The sequence below is a fragment of the Aquarana catesbeiana genome, linkage group LG01, assembly GCF_042186555.1.
Source record: "Aquarana catesbeiana isolate 2022-GZ linkage group LG01, ASM4218655v1, whole genome shotgun sequence".
Lineage (NCBI taxonomy): Eukaryota > Metazoa > Chordata > Amphibia > Anura > Ranidae > Aquarana > Aquarana catesbeiana.
In genome coordinates this window covers 729814676-729834542 of record NC_133324.1, presented here as the reverse complement: position 1 = coordinate 729834542, position 19867 = coordinate 729814676, and the positions used below count along the sequence as shown (strand labels likewise).

The 19867-nt window shown below is 40.0% G+C and overlaps 1 protein-coding gene across 2 annotated transcripts in view; it reads left to right on the top strand.

Annotated features, from left to right (window-relative positions):
- ZNF827 (zinc finger protein 827) overlaps positions 1 to 19867 on the top strand; it is a 397034-nt gene that overhangs the window by 155844 nt on the left and 221323 nt on the right. For both annotated transcript variants that reach the window (XM_073604600.1, XM_073604608.1), the window contains exon 3: positions 18010 to 18182. In XM_073604600.1, the coding sequence (XP_073460701.1) occupies positions 18010 to 18182 (173 nt within the window). The remainder of the gene's footprint in view (positions 1 to 18009; positions 18183 to 19867) is intronic.

Sequence of the window (19867 nt, the reverse complement as noted above, 5' to 3'; positions counted from 1 at the left end):
AGTGCCATCCCTCCCCACTGCCATCCCTCCCCACTGCCATCCGTCCCCAGTGCCATCCCTCCCCAGTGCCATCCGTCCCCAGTGCCATCTGTCATCAGTGTCATGTGTCATCAGTGCCACGTATTAGTGCCATCTGTCAGTGCCACGTATTAGTGCCAAATGTTATCAGTGCCACGTATTAGTGCCATCTGTCATCAGTGCCACATATTAGTGCCATCTGTCATCAATGCCACGTCAGTGTCATCAGTGCCATCTGTCATAAGTGCCACGTCAGTGTCATCAGTGCCACGTATCAGTGCCACATCAGTGTCACGTGTCATTGTCCTGGTGCTCCAGGACCTTCAAAAGTGTAATAGGTAGTCAACAAGTTAGATGTGTAATTTATGCTCCTTGAACACGTGATGGCGCTCCCTGCATGTTGGGCCTCTGTATGTGGCCAGGCTGTGAAAAAGTCCCACACATGTGGTATCCCCATACTCAAGAGGAGTAGCAGAATGTATTTTTGGGCGTTATTTGTGGTATACACATGCCATGTGAGAGAAATAACCTATTACAATGACAATTTTGTGGGGAAAAAAAAATCTTCATTTTGCAAAGAATTGTGGGAAAAAATGACAACATCAAAAACCTCACCATGCATCTTACTAAATACCTTGGGATGTCTACTTTCAAAAAAGGGGTCATTTGGGGGGTATTTGTACTTTCCTGACTTGTTCGGGTCGCAAGAAATGAGATAGGCCGTCAGTACATCAGGTGTGATAATTTTTTTATGATTTGCACCACAGCTTGTAGACTCTCTAACTTTCACAAAGACCAAATAATATCCACTAATTTGGGTTATTTTTACCAAAGATATGTAGCAGTATAAATTGTGGCCAAAATTTTTGAAGAAAAATTAATAATTTGCAAAATTTTATCACAGAAACTAAGAAAAATGCGTTTTTTTTCAAAATTTTCGGTCTTTTTTTATTTATAGCGCAAAAAATAAAAAACCCAGAGGTGATCAAATACCACCAAAAAGGAAGCTCTATTTTTATGAAAAAAAAGGACAAAAAATTCATTTGGGTACAGTATTACATGACTGAGTAATTGTCATTCAAAGTGTGAGAGCACCGAAAGCTGAAAATTGGTCTGGGCAGGAGGGGGGTTTAAGTGCCCAGTAGGCAAGTGGTTAATGCATTCTATGCATTAAGATTAAAAAGCCTTTTGTGTGCAGCAGCCCCCCTAACACCTGAGGGTCCCTCTCTGTCCAGTGATGTCCACGAGTGTCTCAGCTGTCCGAGATTCTCCATCCTGATTGGCTGAGACACAGCAGTGGGGCCATTGGCTCCCACTGCTGTCAATCAAAGTCAGCTAGCCAATCAGGAGAGAGGGGGGCTGGGCTCCGTGTCTGAATGGACACGGGGAGCTGTGACTCGGCTCGGGTGCCCTCATAGCAAGCTGTTTGCTGTGGTGGCACTGAACATGAGGGAGGGGACGGGATCGCAGAAGAGGGACCCAAGAAGAGGAAGATTCGGGCTGCTCTGTGCAAAACCCCTGCAACAGAGCATGTAAATATGCTGTTTGTTATTTTTATAGGAAAAAAAACAAGACGTTACAATCACTCTAACACCCAGGAAACCCTATAATTTAGGTTGCTCCGTTTTACAAATCGGTTGGGCCCATGTCATAAGCCTTGGTATTGGCCAGTGGGCTGTCTATCACATTGTGAGGCCATAATCAAAAGCCATGATAGGAAATGGAACACTGAGAAATGGAAAAATAGGAAACTAGGTATGCAGATGAATGAAAGTCAGGTGAGGAATAGGTTTGAAAATTGTGATTATAGCTGAACAAGTCAGACAGGTATGGTACTCTTTAAGAGAAATGATGATATTATTTAGGATGAATTCACCTGGGCATCGTGTGAGGACAGGTATGTCTCCTTTGAAAAGCAGCTTGTTGAGATATTCTTATGTGTGGCTCTAGTTTGTTTTTATAGAATATCAGCATATGAAGACTTGTAGATATCCTCCACATCGTACTTTGCTTAGATCTCTGGTGTACAGAGTAGTGGTAATGTAAAATGACCTTGACTTTCAATCTCAGTGAAGATTTAGTACCATGTTTGCCATTTCTGCAATGGGAACTGAGAGTAGAGCTCTCCTGTACACATAGAGCCAGCTAGATATTTTTCAGTTAACTCTTCACCTGTAATGTACAGTGGGGAAAATAATTATTTGATCCCTTGCAGATTTTGTAAGTTTGCCCACTTAAAAAGAAATAAAGGGTCTATAATTTTTATCACGTGTGTATTTTAAATGATAGAGACAGAATATCAACCAGAAATCCAGAAAAAAAAAACATATAAAGCAAATGCTAAAAATTAAGTTGCAGTTCAGTGAGTAAAATGAGTATTTGATACCCAAGCAAAACATGACTTGGTACTTGGAGAAACCCTTGTTGGCAAGCACAGAGGTAAGACGTTTCTTGTAGTTGGTGACCAGCTTTGCACACATCTCAGGAGTGATTTTGGTCCACTCTTCTTTACAGATCTTATATAAATCCTTAAACTAATTGTAAAGTCTCGTTTTTTTATTCAATAATAACAAACATGCTACACTTATTTCCTCTGTGCAGTGGATTTGCACAGGGCAGCCTGGATCCTCCTTTTCTTGGGTCCCTCTTCTGTGGCCTTGGCCCCTCCTTCCTGTTGAGTGCCCCCACAGCAAGCAGTTTGCTATGGGGGGCACCCGAGTCGAGTCACAGCTCCCTGTGTCCATTCAGACACAGAGCTGCGGCCTGGCCCCACCCCCTCTCTCTCCTGATTGGCTGACTGACTTTGACACCAGCGGGAGCCAATGGAGTCGAGTTAATGCCAAAGAGCTCAATTTTGGTCTCATCTGACCACAGCACTTTCTCCCAATCATTCTCTGAATAATTTAGATGTTCATTGGTATAACTGTACATGTGCCTTTTTGAGGAGGGGAATTTGCTGTGTTTGGAGGAAGAAAAATGCTGACTATGACCCTAAGAACGCCATCCCTACAGTCAAGCTTGAAGGTGGAAACATTATGCTTTGGGGCTGTTTCTCTGCTAAAGGTACAGACCAATTTGGGCCACATTGAGGAGCCAATTGACGGGTCCATGTATTGTAAACTCTTGGATGAGACCCTTCTTTCGTCAGCCAGAACACTGAAGATGGGTCATGGGTCTTTCAGCAATGAACCAAAACATACCGCCAAGCCAACAAAGGAGTGGCTCAAGAAGAAGCACATTAAAGTCATGGAGTGGCCTAGCCAGTCTCCAGACTTTAATCCTATAAAAAATTGATGGAGAAAGCTGACACTTTGAGTTGGCAAGCGGCAGCAAAGAAACTTTAAGGATTTAGAGAAGATCTTTAAAGAAGAGTGAACCAAAATCCCTCCTGAGATGTGTGCAAACCTGGTCACTGACTACAAGAAACCTCTTACCTCTGTGCTTGCCAACAAGGGTTTCTCCACCAATTACTAACTCATGTTTTGCTTGGGGATCAAATACTTATTTTACTCACTGAACTGCAACTTAATTTATAACATTTGTATCATGTGTTTTTTCTAGATTTTTGGTTGATATTCTGTCTCTATCATTTAAAATACACCTATGATAAAAATTATAGACCCCTCATTTCTTTGTAAGTGGGCAAACTTACAAAATCTGCAGGGGATCAGATCATTATTTTCCCCACGGTATGCCTAAAGTCTGTGGGATTTATAGAAAAAAAAAAAAGATAGATTGGTGGAACATTTAATGTTCTTGTCTCTAAGGCTTTTGTGAAAAATTAGGTTTCTGAAAATGTAAGTGATTTAAGCATTTGTGATCCAGAAAACTTATTTGTTAAGACTAAAGCAAAAGTGGAACTGTGTTTTTTTTTTTTTTGTATCTCTTATGCTCTCAAGGAATCTTATTGGGTTCCTTGAGAGCATAGTAATGTCAGTTACTAGACGAAACGTATGTCGGGAAGGTGACGCTCTGACGTCATCGCCTCACAATAGGACGGGCACTCGCCAGCTGGCTGGCGGATTTTGCTCTCTTGTCACTACTAAAGTGTAAGTGTTTTATCTACTTTTTAATAAATGTCATCCTACGGAGTTACACTATGGATACCTCTTTTTTATTCCTATGGTGATATTCGGTGATTGGCATTTTCCCTTATCTGCCCGCGGCCACGCCTCCAGAGGGACGCCTTTGGGCTAGCGGGGTTTCCAGGTCTCCTTTCCAGCCAGTCCACCTGCTGTTTGGTTCAACACACAGAGTGACGCTGCAGATCCATGTCCATCTGACCTCCGGTTTATTTGATCAAGCTTATTTAGCTTGCTATTCGGTAAGCGTGCACTTCAGGTGGTGGAGGATCACTACAATGGGTGTTTTCCTACTCTTTCCCTCTACACATTGATCTCTCTATGAACGGCGATCGGGGACTTCCTCCCACTGCCTAGTGGACTATCTGTTCAATTGATTTATGGACTTGGTGTTGTTTATTTGGTTTCACTATAATTTTGTGGTATTGTACTTAAATACCAGTGTGTATTTCTCACAATTTCACCCAGGTACAGATTTTATAGTATTTGTCACATACATTTACACATATGGTTTTAGGGTATAGCGCAGTTCCTTTTTCTTTTTTCTATATAATAATGTGGACATCTCACATTTGAACTGCAGCTTAATAGTTTTCCACATTCTTTTGAGCGCAGTGTTTTTTACATTTCCACCGTCAATTTATGCAGCGCTTTACATATTCATTTTACATTCACGTCAGTCCCTGCCCTCAAGGAGCTTACAATATAAGGTTCCTAACTCACATTCATATATATATATATATATATATATATATATATATATATATATATATATATATATATATATATATATATAGACAGGAGCCATTTAACCTACCAGCATGTCTTTGGAGTATTTCTGAGGCCAAGTAAAATATCCCCTTTCCTTGCATGTGCCCGTGTCTTTTTATTTTGTTGCATAGCGTACAGTACGTTCATGTTCCCTGTGAAGTGTTTGTTGAGATTAGATGTGTCCGTAACAAGGGTGCCTTGCTAAATATGAGCACTAGACACATTGTAAGATAAATGGTCCTCATGCCACAGTGCATTCAGTTGTCTGATGAGAAGTTTATTCGTTCTTTATGGCTCTCCATTCTAAGCGTTAGCAGGATTTTACGCATAATGACCAATAATAATCATAATAAAACGTCTTCTGATTACCAGGCAGATTATTTGCCAGTTGACTTGCATAACACCTGACTAGATGTTCAAATCATTTGTGCTATGAGAAATTCAGCTAGTGGATCATATTGTATAGCAGAACTGTTTCCTAAAACATTTACCTTGAAGGCATGCCATGAATGATAACCATCACAGTTGCTTGTGCTCTTAACTGAACTGTCAAGCCATCAAATGGCTGGTGTCATAACTGATCACATGTGCAGCACTATGGCAACTACAGATCAAATAAAGACTAAGATGACAGCTATAAAGGATAGGAGGGTTTAGTTCCTCTTTACAGAAGAAATTAAATTACGACCTTCATTTTCAGTAGAGATTTGAGAGGGCATGTGCCGTTCAATATACTTTTCAACAACATTATATACTTTCATGCACTATTGGTTGAAAATAAGAATATTATTAATAATATGTTTGTATAAATATATAATATAATATATTATATAATATAATAATATAAATATGGAAATATATATATATATATATATATATATATATTACTGGTATGCATATCATTTGGCAACCTTACTATTGTATTAAAAAAGAATGAAGAAAGGTGTACCGGCTTTGTCTATTATTTTATTGGACCATTTATTAATGGAAAAAGTAGATAATATATACTCACAAACAATAAATAGTCGTAAGCCTATAAAATCATTGAAGTAGCAACCTGGACAGTCCTCAACAACAGAAACAAGAGTTAACGCATTTTACGGAGTACACCCTCTTTAGCTCTGATGAGGAGGGCGCACCCTTCATGCTGGCTCTTGTTTCGGTTGTGGAGTGTCTTCAGCTACGAAGAAAAGGGTATGCCCCTTGAAATGTATTAAAGGTGAAGTCCAGCTTAAGTTCGTTTGGCTGTACTTCTCCTATGGATCACAGGAGTGCAGTTCATTTTGCACTCCTGTGACCCGTTTTCACCAGAGAGCGGGCTGAAGTTCGCTCTCTGATGACATCATGGATGTCAGTCCAGGCACCGCATCATTGTGACAATAAAGTCTGGATCTGCCAGGTGCCTGGACTGACACCTGTCTCTGAGAGCCTGAGACAGCCGCTCCGCCCCATCCACATTCCAGCGAGGTAAGTATTGTTCTAACAATACAGGTTAAATTTGCCTGCTTTGTGCAGTGGTGTTACAAAGAGCCCTGACCCTTCCTTTCTCGGGTTCCCCCGACGGTGCTCTCAGCTCCTCCTCTTCTGTGTGTGCCCCCAAAGAAAGCCACTTCCTGTGGTCCCGACCCGGGCTGTGTTCTGCTGTATAGATGCACAGTGCAGCTCGGCTCTATGCCCTGCTCCCTCCCATCGGCTCCTGCTTCTCCCTCTATGTCTCTGTGATGAGCACAGCGCTGGATCGATATAGGACTCAAGTTTATAGCAAGGTGAGGGGGTGGTACACTTGATGAGACATTTGTTTACCTTAAAGAGAACGTAAACCCTGATGGGTTTTACTTCCTCCTTTTTGCCCTGCAAAGTAAAAGCATAATTGGCTAGTATGTATCGCATACTAGCCCGTTATGTGCCACTTACCTGCAATTGAAGCCCGTGCTGTCCCTGCTGGTGGGCGCATCCATCCTGGCCCCTTTTCCTTCCGGGGCCGCAGACTCCAGTTCTGTGACTGTCTGGAGTCGCGTGACATCACTCCCACGCATGCATATGGGAGCCGTTAGTCACGGCACGTGCTAGTGAAGAAACAGCACGTCGTTGCAAGCGAATATATGGTAAATATCTCCTAAACCATGCAGGTTTAGGAGATATTTACAGGTACAAGTGGTATAACTAGGTTTACAACCACTTTAATGTTGAGAATGCAGAAAGGCAAAACATGTCTTGCTGTTAGAACCACTTTAGCTCTTTTTCTGTTGTAGTGTGTCGTCCAGGCCCTTATATTGAACTTCTAGGTTCAGGTTCCACTCAGAGGTTGATACTAGTGATTTTATAGGTTTGTGACTGTATGTCGTTTGTGAGTATATTTTATCTACTTTCTCGTTAATAAATGACCCCTTAAAGTGGATGTAAACCCAATGTCATCCTTTCTAAACTACTGCCATAGGGGTTATCTATAAGGATATACATGCCTCCTGCATGTATCTTTACCTGTCAAATGTCTCCTCTCTGTCTGTTATGAGAGCTGAAAAACTGCAGATTCTGTGGGTGGGTCTATTATCTAGAGCTCGGTGGGTGGAGTCATGATGTCAGTAGACTCCCCACCCACCTCTACACTCCCCTATCCCCAATATGCATTTTCTCTGTGTATTTCTAACACTGAACTTCTGCTATTATCTCTAACATCCAGTGAAAAGACAGGAAAGTAACCACATGACTTCAGCATGCCAAATCATGCTGAGGTGTGGAATAGCCAATCCTTGCAGAGCTGCTGAAGAAAGGAGTGGGGGTGGGAATTAAAAAATAATGCATGTCTCTTAGGATAGTGCACGAGATATGTAAATCACCTGTCACTCACAGCAAGGGGGAGGATTTGACAAAGTTTTTTTCTGTTTGTCAAGTTTTATCTCACTGAACAATAAAAGAGGATTGCTCAGAGATGGATTAACTCTGTGTGGCAAGACTGGGCTCAAATGATAGGAAATCTTATACTCTACAGTATGATATAAAAAAAAAATAAATACATTTTCGGGTTTACATCCACTTTAAGGTAATGCACAAGGCTGGTGCACCCTCCTTATTCATTTAATACCAAGGATTTCGCTAATCTGAAGAGGGCAACAAAGCCTGAAGCCTACTTACACGCTGTTTTGAAGTATAGAGCCAACAAATCCTTGTTTCGTGTTCTTTCCCCCGGTTAACAACATCTTAGTACTGATTGTAAAGGTATCCGCGCTATACAATATTTTTATCATATATATCAAAATGAAGAATAAATGAAAGCAAAAATGTGTTGATTTCAAATGAAAACACATATAAAAGTTTGTATGCAGTGCTACAAGGGATTAAAGTGGTTGTAAACCCACATGAAAAAAAAAAAAAGACCTGCAAGACATAATGAGCTAGTATGCACAGCATACTAGCTTATTATGTAATACTCACCTGAGATCGAAGCTCCCGCTGCGGTGCCCGTACATAGCACTGGCCGACAACATTTCTCCACCGAGTTACTTCTGGGCATCGCGGCTCCGGCGCTGTGATTGGCCGGAGCTGCGATGACGTCACACTCACTGAAGCAAAGGGCACGTACGTGCCATTGCTTCAGTGCACATGTGCTGATGACGTCTGCAGATGCAGGGGATATCTCCAGAACCGTGTAAGTTTAGGAGATATCTGGGGTAGCTACAGGTAAACCTTATTATAGGCTTACCTGTAGCAAAACGTGGATTGTAATGGTTTACAACCACTTTAAATGCAGTCCATATTCTAGCTGTAAGTATAATTTAAATAAAGCTTTTCACATGCATTGCGGGCTGCTTCACTATGTATTGCTTAATTTTATCATGGTGACACTGTACTTGTGAACTGTACCCATTGGAGTTCAGTGTGGTGAAAGAGGATTGCGACAAGTTTTTCCAATCTTGGTGTTATCAGCATAGAGCTGTCCACCTGTTGATGGAAGCTGGTGCTATATAGATTCCTGTTGATGCCTACTTTTTTCCTTCTGGTAAGGAGATTGGATTGTCACTGTGGTGTGCTTCAAACTCACACTGAAGCTGGCGCGGGGTCTCATCATTTTTTTTCCATCATAGAATATGGACTGCATTTAACCCCTTGTAGCACTGCATTCAGACTTTTATATCTTAGCACTGATGTGATGTCTACTCATTGAACCTTATCATTGTGTGTCAGCATTGAGCAGAGAAAATGCACATTGCAAGTGTTAGCAGGGATGCCATTTTTTATAGCACTATTAAACATTTCCCATCTGTATGTAATGCACCAATTTCTGCCTGCTTTCACAATTTCTCAATTACGCAAAACAATAAAATGCTGATCTGTCGCTAAATTAAGTAGTTCTCTTAAACAGGTTCATAGGACTGAATTTAGGCAAATTGTGACAAGGAGATGCATCTTAGCAATGCATATTCAGATGGCGGCACAATTGCGAATGCAGCAATTGCGATTTTTTGAAAAGTGTTCCCCCAGGGACAATTCACTACCGTTCTAGAAGTCCATGATGTATTTTCCCCCAGGTGGTTAGGTTCCATATGACAGCAGTGGTAAAACATGCTAGACAACTGAAATTTGACATATCAGTAGGATGACACACTTCACTGAGAATTGTTTCTGGAAATGGAAGATCAGTGGCAGGAGCCCCCCATACTTCTTCGCACAAACACATGATTGACTACAATCATATAGAAATAAATGATATTAATTTTGGTATATTTTTCCTATACGACCCAGGGTTTAATACAGTATTTAAATATTGTAAATGAAATGCCATTGTATATGAATTATTCAGTAGACTGTTTGAAGGCTTGGAAAAAAACTTACTGTGTTGTGAGGTTACCTTAGGACACACTGACCTGTCAAAGACAGTATGCAATCATCTTCAAAGCTGACAAGTAATATTTTATTTTGTGGCAAAATGGATATTTGGGCATTCCTTTCTGAGCTGTCAAGATAAAATGTGCAGAACACACATACCACACAGAACATCTCTTTGTGGATTTTCCCCCTCTTTTTTTCTCTCTCTTCCCAGTCTTCTAGTTCAGTCTATTCTTTGCAATTGTAATCTTTTTTTACATTCAGGGAATATAAGCAAAGCATTTGGGGTATCTGGATTTTTTTTTAAGCATTATTGTTCAGGTATTTTATCTGGAGTGCACTTATCTACCCACAGCCATTTTTAATAAATTGCTGATCTAAGAACCACTGTTTGTGATGCAGTAGAGTCATTCTAAAACAGGCTCACTGTGGCCTCCTTGCTGAATGCAAAACGCCCGTATTAAACAGTTGTCAGAAGTAGTAAGACATTTCTTCCAGTCCCCAGTCAAACTGAAACCTGCTTTGAAAGTTTAAATATGACTGGCAGTACAGGAAGCAGAAAGCTTGGAAGTTACATTTGCTAACTAATTGCATTGCTATTACTTGGTGCAGAAATTGTCACTGCCCCCCCCCCCCCCCCCCCCCATATAGTAAGATGGTGAGCTCCCCAATTTATGCAGCCCTAGTGAGACTGAAGGACACTTGTGTTACAAGAGACTCCAGACTTAATTTTCAGCCCGACAGCCTTTGAAACTCCTATAAGCACAGAGCCTGTGCACTTTGCTTTAAAGAGTTTAAGCAGAGTGTCTAGACCTTATATAAAGGACTTTACTATATTAATGAGGATGAATTGAATGTTGGAGCACCTGGAATTAAATGTCCATAGCCTTGCAAAACTTGTATGTAAAAAAGTATCTGTTTAGATAAAATGGACAGGATGCTATTGAAATGTTACAATGTCACCTAGTAAAGCTAAAGAGCTGAGAACAGTTATGGGTTTTTCAGTGAAACAGTGTAAACTATAGAACCCATTCCAACCATTAATCCTTCTCATATTGGTTAGGCTTAAAAAACACAATTCCAATTGGTTGTTATGAGTTTTGGACTTAACTATTTGCCCCATGTGCTTAAATTGAATAAGTCCTTTGCTTTTCATTCTTGTCATCTCAACTTGGATATATTTGTTGGGCCCAACTCTGAGCTGTGTGTCCCGCACCCCCCTCAGAGGAGCCCGTTTTGAAGCCTTTTCCAGTAATATTTTCTGCTTTTCTTGAACATTTCTGATGTCTTCTGGCTGGTCTCTTGACATGCATGGTGCTCTTCATTAGTCTTTTCTGGCGGTGGGCAGTCCTGGATGATGCAGAAAGTAATGCTGATGTGGTGATGTCAGCACCACTCTCTGCACCAATACACTGTGAGTGCATGGTGCCACGCTCAGGGGCGGGACCACTCCCGCCACTCACACTCTTCCAGGTTGAATGATGACCAGTGACTCAACCCTTAAAGTGATACTAAACATACAATTACCTTATTTAATCATTGTTGTCCAGAGGTCACATGATGTTTCCCAGGTATTTCCTGTCCTCAGGGAGAGTTCTGAGGGAGGAGTTTCTAGTACTTTGCTTATGTATGAATCTGTGCCTGTCACTCACATGACATAACAAAAGGCATTTCCAAATAAAGAATTAAAATAACTATCAAATAGCAATAAAATGATTTAAAGCTTCATACAACCCTATATTTCAAAGCAAATGTTTATAATTTTTTGCAATAGAATGATAGAGGTGGAGATTTAGGTTGACTAACAATAGCTTACACTTTGTTCACACTGTAAAGAGATCTGAAGGAGGTACTTCCAATCACAGGCTGTGTTATACTCCTCCAGCCTGTGTCTGTGGTGTGTATGTGCTGGAATAAACAGGGAGGTGAAGCCTCCATCAGTCACCATCTTCTATCCTGCCTGCGTAGTGTTTAACAATATAAGGATATGAGAAGGGAGGAAGTGTCGTTTACCACTGTGTATATGCCCACATGTGTGACTCTATAGTCACAGATAAAAAAAAAAGCAAATGAACAACTTAGAGGGTAACTGAAATTGGAGCATACTCAGTAGAGCTCAACAGCAGGTCTGCACAATCTCAGGCTGCTGCTTGGACACAGCTAAGGAGGCAGGACAGTAAACAGCAGGATCAACCAGGATTTTTGCACAGCTTTGAACGAGAGAATATGGATGCCGCACACCGGATAAGGTTGAAAAAAGCGTCTTTATTGTAAAAGCTGGATCATCAAAAATACAGGACAATCTGGCAGAACGTTCAAACCCCACTGACGCGTTTCGCACTCATGATGAGCGCTTACTCATGAGTAAGCGCTCATCATGAGTGCGAAACGCGTCAGCTGAGCTTGTACGTTCTGCCAGATTGTCCTGTATTTTTGATGATCCAGCTTTTACAATAAAGACGCTTTTTTCAACCTTATCCGGTGTGCGGCATCCAGATTCTCTTTCAAAGCTGTACTGTACCTTGCATTTAGCCAGCACCTGGGACTCTTCATCTCTGAAGGATTCACGTTAATTACACACCTGAGTTCAGCCCTACCTGAGCGGTGAAACATTTTCTTTGTTTCGACAGGATTTTTGCAGCCTACAGAAAACAAATGCTCTAGTGCAGTGTTTCTCAACTCCTGTCCTCAGGACCCACTAACAGGCCAGATTTTAAGTATTACCTTGGGGAGATGCAGACTAGAATACTGCAGTCACTGAGAAGCAAATGATATCACCTGTGATGTGTTTCAGTTATCTTGCAAACCTGGCCTGTTAGTGGGTCCTGAGGACAGGAGTTGAGAACCACTGCTCTAGTGGATGAATGAGTATGAATACAATGTATAAACTCTCAAAAACAATAGGTTGATTGGCGCTACCTGGAAAACCTGATTTGCTAAGCATATACAGGAAAAAACCTTAGAGATGGTTTTATATTATTATAGTCTTACATACCAATGTACATATCACCTCAATCAATATATGACGAGGGAATATCCCAATAGTTGGTAGCTAATGGGAATGGGTAGGAGGCGTTTCTGAATCCCCTACACAGTAGGTATTGTTGTTGTGTATATATAAATACGATATAATATATAAATTATAACCAAAGTACTGTATAGGTAAGATACCTGAATGAGTGCAAAAATTCCCAAAATAATCAATTAGCACTGTATTAACTGTATATAGCAATGATAAGCACTCAGCCAGTTAGATACACTTCAAGCCTTTAAGCTATACCAACCACTTGGATGCACCTCAAGTGTTACAGTACATCTAAAGTATATGCTACAGTATATGCATCACAGTGATGTATATTGATCCCAAGGCTATGTATCTCTGCATCAGCCCCAAATGTACATATATCAAACTTGGAGTGTGGACCATATAGGTGCAATACAGTTACATAGTTACATAGTAGGTGAGGTTGAAAAAAGACACAAGTCCATCAAGTCCAACCTATGTGTGTGATTATGTGTCAGTATTACATTACATATCCCTGTATATTGCGGTCATTCAGGTGATTATCTAATAGTTTCTTGAAGCTATCAATGCTCCCCGCTGAGACCACCGCCTGTGGAAGGGAATTCCACATCCTTGCCGCTCTTACAGTAAAGAACCCTCTACGTAGTTTAAGGTTAAACCTCTTTTCTTCTAATTGTAATGAGTGGCCACGAGTCTTATTAAACTCTCTTCTGCGAAAAAGTTTTATCCCTATTGTGGGGTCACCAGTACAGTATTTGTAAATTGAAATCATATCCCCTCTCAAGCGTCTCTTCTCCAGAGAGAATAAGTTCAGCGCTCGCAACCTTTCCTCATAACTAAGATCCTCCAGACCCTTTATTAGCTTTGTTGCCCTTCTTTGTACTCGCTCCATTTCCAGTACGTCCCTCCTGAGGACTGGTGCCCAGAACTGGACAGCATACTCCAGGTGCGGCCGGACCAGAGTCTTGTAGAGCGGGAGAATTATCGTTTTATCTCTGCAGTTGATCCCCCTTTTAATGCATGCCAATATTCTGTTTGCTTTATTAGCAGCAGCTTGGCATTGCATGCCATTGCTGAGCCTATCATCCACTAGGACCCCCAAGTCCTTTTCCATCCTAGATTCCCCCAGAGGTTCTCCCCCCAGTGTATAGATTGCATTCATATTTTTGCCACCCAAATGCATTATTTTACATTTTTCTACATTGAACCTCATTTGCCATGTAGTCGCCCACCCCATTAATTTGTTCAGGTCTTTTTGCAAGATTTCCACATCCTGCGGAGAAGTTATTGCCCTGCTTAGCTTAGTATCGTCTGCAAATACAGAGATGGAACTGTTTATCCCATCCTCCAGGTCGTTTATGAACAAATTAAATAGGATTGGTCCCAGCACAGAACCCTGGGGGACCCCACTACCCACCCCTGACCATTCTGAGTACTCCCCATTTATCACCACCCTCTGAACACGCCCTTGTAGCCAGTTTTCAATCCATGTACTCACCCTATGGTCCATGCCAACGCACCTTATTTTGTACAGTAAACGTTTATGGGGAACTGTGTCAAATGCTTTTGCAAAATCCAGATACACCACGTCTACGGGCCTTCCTTTATCTAGATGGCAACTCACCTCCTCATAGAAGGTTAATAGATTGGTTTGGCAAGAACGATTCTTCATGAATCCATGCTGATTACTGCTAATGATATTCTTATTACTAAAATCTTGTATATAGTCCCTTATCATCCCCTCCAAGAGTTTACATACTATTGATGTTAGGCTAACTGGTCTGTAATTCCCAGGGATGTTTTTTGGGCCCTTTTTAAATATTGGTGCTACATTGGCTTTTCTCCAATCAGCTGGTACCATTCCAGTCAATAGACTATCTGTAACAATTAGGAACAACGGTCTGGCAATCACCTGACTGAGTTCCCTAAGTACCCTCGGATGCAAGCCATCTGGTCCCGGTGATTTATTAATGTTAAGTTTCTCAAGTCTAATTTTAATTCCGTCCTCTGTTAACCATGTAGGTGCTTCCTGTGTTGTGTCATGAGGATAAACACTGCAGTTTTGGTTACTGAAGCCCCCTGATTCACTCGTGAAGACTGAGGAGAAGAATAAATTCAATACCTCTGCCATCTCCCCATCCTTTGTAACCAGATGTCCTTCCTCATTCTTTATGGGGCCAATATGGTCTGTCCTCCCTTTTTTACTGTTTACATACTTAAAGAATTTCTTGGGATTTTTTTTGCTCTCCTCCGCTATGTGTCTTTCATGTTCTATCTTAGCCATCCTAATTGCACCCTTACATTTCTTATTGCATTCTTTATAAATTCTGAATGCGGTGGATGATCCCTCAACCTTGTATTTTTTGAAGGCCTTCTCCTTTGCTTTTATATGCATTTTTACATTGGAGTTAAGCCATCCAGGATGTTTGTTCGCTCTTTTAAATTTATTACCCAATGGGATACATTGGCTAATGCCCTTATTTAATATGCTCTTAAAGCAAACCCATCTCTCCTCCGTATTCTTTGTTCCTAATATTTTATCCCAATTTATGCCTTTTAGCAAGGTTTGTAGTTTAGGGAAGTTGGCTCTTTTGAAATTCAGTGTCTTTGTGTTCCCTTCATGTCTCCTATTTGTGTGATTTATACTGAAACTAGTTGACCTGTGATCGCTGTTACCTAAATTGCCCCGTATTTCCACATCTGTTATCAGGTCTGTATTGTTGGTAATCAGTAGATCTAGTAATGTTTTATTTCTAGTTTTATTTCTAGTTGGTGCGTCTACCATCTGACCCATAAAATTGTCCTGCAAGACATTAAGGAACTGGCGAGCCTTAAATGAATGCGCGGTTCCCTCCGCCCAGTCTATGTCTGGATAATTAAAATCCCAATCCCATATAGTGAGATCTGAACCCAGCATATGCTGCAGCAGGTTGAATCACAATAAAGTGCAATAGTCCCATAGGTTTATCACTGTATCAGGTCAGGAACTCCCAGGGGTGACTTTTGTGCATAAATTGTTGCCAGTTGACTTTTGTGCTCCCCCTTCTGATTTCCTACTCACCGACTCCTGGTACCCCTGCAGGGGTAATAGGCCTGTAATGCTTTAAGTGGAATTCACTGCTCCCCGTAGCTTGCGGTGGCTGCCTCGGATGTATCCTGGTTGGTAAAGATGTTGCAGTGCCCTCATACATCAGGAAATATAAAAAAGGGCTTCCATAGTGTGATACCGTAAAAGTCTTTTATTTTATTAAAAGCATATAGTAAAAACAAAACAAAAACGAAAGTAAAAACAAAATATCCCAAAGGAGCGTGTCTTCCCACCCAGTTATGCACTAGGGCTAGGATAACAGCAATTCCCGACAGGAAAACAGAGTTGGAAGTCACTGTATCAAAAGCGTGTATCGAGATGGGGGATGTGACAGCTATGCGCTGCACCTGCGTTCCATCCACTCGAATGCACGGAAGTGACGTAATGTGCGTGGTTCCGTCGTGCGCGCTTCGTCATCTGACGTCCTCAGCTACGGTAACCAGGCTACTGCACACAATGAATTTTATAAGGAGAGCGTCCATGTCTGTCCCGCCCCTAGGGGCGTGAATGCTAATTACATACACGTTCCCTGGGAGAGCAACTGGTCATGTATTTCAGCACAGGGAATATTCCACATGGGCCAAATTTAAATATCTATGTACCGATTCCTTAATTTAATTTTAAAAACAATTATTGTGCTAAACTCCATGGTAACGCTCTCCCCTGTATTAATATAAACTACTCATACATATTGCATACGATTGGGGGATTTACCCTGCTGGTCAGTGGATGATATGACATACATCGAGCCCAGACAATACTCACAAGTATCAATTATGGTTTACAATAAGGTTGGGTATAGGCAAATATAGTAAACATCAAGCAAAAAATATATATAATAGTAAAAATAAAATTGAGTGGACATTTTGATAACACCAATATTCTATATCCAAATTCACCTAACATTAGGCATTAAAAAAAATTACATAATAGAGAGAAAATATAATAAAAAATATAAAAAATATGTATATTTTTTTTGGTGTATCATTATTCATACACTTAAGAAAATACCAGGAATAAAGCAAATAGCTGGCACTGGTAAGAACCCATAGTGGTGGAGAGGAGGTATTATTAATCTGTATTCCGGTTACCCATATATCATAAGTAGACAGAACCTTCATTAGCCCCACATGTCATCAACATTAGTACCACCAGGGGGATACAGGTGTCAGTCCAATTATCATAGGTACCTTGGTGCAAAAGGGCCACCACATCTAGGCACCTAGTTAATGGATAAATACACGAATGTGTATTGGATATATCCCTAAGTGTATAATCCACTTTAGGGGTGTATGGACCTTGATGGTATAATCGTGCTTAAGAGGAAAATTAAAATTATTATGTAAAGTGATGAAAACCTATAGTGATCCCTAGTATTCTATTCCTAAGTGAAACAAGTGTATATTTCCATATAGTGTGGGTGAAATGGATATCACTACTTTTAACCCGTGTAGGATATTGCACCTTACTATTGTAAAGATATTTTTAAATTTAAATAGACCTCTGTGATATTGAGATATGGTGCTGCAAATGTGTTGCAGGTAGAAAAATATTAAAATAAAAATAAATATATTGACAAGGCCTCCATAGGCCCTTATTAGGTCTATAGCATGTGCACTGTGTATTGTGAGTATTAGGGGTAAACTAAGTGTGTCAATAAAAGTAAGGAATATATGTAAAAATTATATAAAAATATATATATAAAAGACATATAGGAGAAAGGGGGTTCTGATGATCCTAGGGTCGCTATTTATTTAATAAGTTTGAATACATATTAAAACATAAAGGGGGGGGAGCCAGAGCCTACTGAGCCATGTAGGCATTCCGTACCCTAATTGGAATGTACCGTACTCTGGGCCCATCCACCCAAACTTTAGTGGAGGTACCCAAACTTGTACTAACTGATGAATACAATGTAATATAGCATGTATTGACAATCCTTGATGATTTTGGTTTAATAAAACTTTAAGACTGAGGACATGTACTGGCCGATGCTTACTATTTGGGAAAGCTTTTTATTGAAGGTAGGTTTTGCAGCCAGAGATGCTTTTTTTTTTCTCCAGAAAGAACCTCCAGTGGGGACAATACAAATTGCCCGGAGTTGAGCGTTACATCCTGTACATGCAATATCATTGTTTATTATATGGTTTTTGATGTCTTGCACTTTTGTTTTTCTTTTCTTTCATGCTTCTTTGTAAAAGCTCCAGAAGAAGAAGGAGGAAAGCCTTTCCAATGCCCCATCTGTGGACTAGTAATAAAACGGAAAAGTTATTGGAAAAGGCACATGGTGATTCACACAGGTTTAAAAAGCCATCAGTGTCCACTGTGTCCATTTCGTTGTGCCCGCAAGGATAATCTGAAATCACACATGAAGGTGAGATTACAATTACATAGAAAGCTAAAGATTGCATTGTGTTCACAATATAAAATTGCTTGAGAAGACGATGCCAGTAGGCAATGATCGCCTTATGTCTGTAAGCCTTTTTTAAATGAGTATCGTACTTCGGTATTGCTAGCAGTTGATTCACTTTGTATGCTTTATTAAATACTATGGAGTTATAATGATTACTTGTATGTAAGGTAGGTTAAAAATGACAAAAAACAATGATAAAAAAACATATGCAGTTGTCCAAGAAAAAGCTTTGTTGGTGGTTTTGAAATTAAAATTGTTTTTCTTTTCTTTTTTTAATATTATATTTATTATTATATTTTTATTCAATATTCTCTGTGAATATAGTGTCTACTTCTTAATCCTCCTCCTGTTTATATTTCTTATTTTTATAAATTTATTTTTGCAAGTATTAAGAAGTTATATGCAGACTTATATTTACGCTTTGGACCACCTAAATCCAAAAGCTCATATGCAGTTTGTCAAAAATCCCTTCATTCTTTCCTAGGCTTTGTTACTGTATGGAGTTATTAGCTTTCCATAGCTGCTTCTAATGTTTTCTGTATGTTTGCAAAACCCAGAGAAAAATGGATGCTTCAAATAAAAATTCTGTTATACGTAGACAGGGGAAAGAAAGTTACCTGAAATTCCGTCCTCAAACATGCAGTATTCCAGCAAACGTATAGTCAAAAAACTGAGTAGCATGGTTTGAAAACCTTTCAATTACTAAGAAACATCAAAGTATCCCTGTAGAATCAGAGTTCACGAAAGCGATTTCCAGGTAGTTTTTTTTTTCCTTAGTTGATGCTTTATAGCTGGGTGCTCGATAAGTGCTGTTGTATTTTCACCTCTAAATTTGTAGCTGCTTTAACAAGCTGTATATAGACTACAGATAGATAGTGCTTTCTACACTCATAATCTCTCCTCTCTGATACAGCAGGACTTTGCACTGTATACTAATTCTACTGCCAGCTTATTTGGTTAGCCCAGTGATGCTGAAGGTAGAATTAAAAAACAAATTAAACAAATCCCATGAACCTATATATTTGCACCAATTTTTTTTTCTGATGTAGAGAAATATAGCAGGCCTGAAATACATACGTTGATTAGCCAACTTGAATCATATATTGATTAGACAACTTGCATCAAAGCCATACTCTGCTTAAATGTACCGTATTCTTGATTATTTCATTTCTGCTTTGCTGTATGGATTATTTCTACCAAATATAAACAGAGGGACTAATTAATTCTACAGCTGCCTACTTTATGTTGAATTGCTCATAAGTAAACACTGGAATTTAACATTGATTACATCTGCATGTCTTATTATACTAAAAGAAGATGTATGGGCCTCACAGTGAACTCTACCTTCCCAGTATACGCAGCTCTGTAGTTGGAGATATGAAAGAGGTTGGACAGTGCAGTTAAAGGGTAACTCCACTTTTGTGGGGGGAAAAAAAAAGCAAATTCATATTGTGAATAATCATATTGTAATTGAATGTTATTAAAAAACGACCTTTCCTGTTCAATCTGCAGCCGCTGTAATTTTCAGTAAAATGCAAAGCAATAAGGCTGCCTGGAGGTGTTCTGTACACAGAATGTGTACTGAACACACCCCAGAAACATAATTTCCTGCTTGTATGACTGGCTCACTGATTTTCCTATAAGTC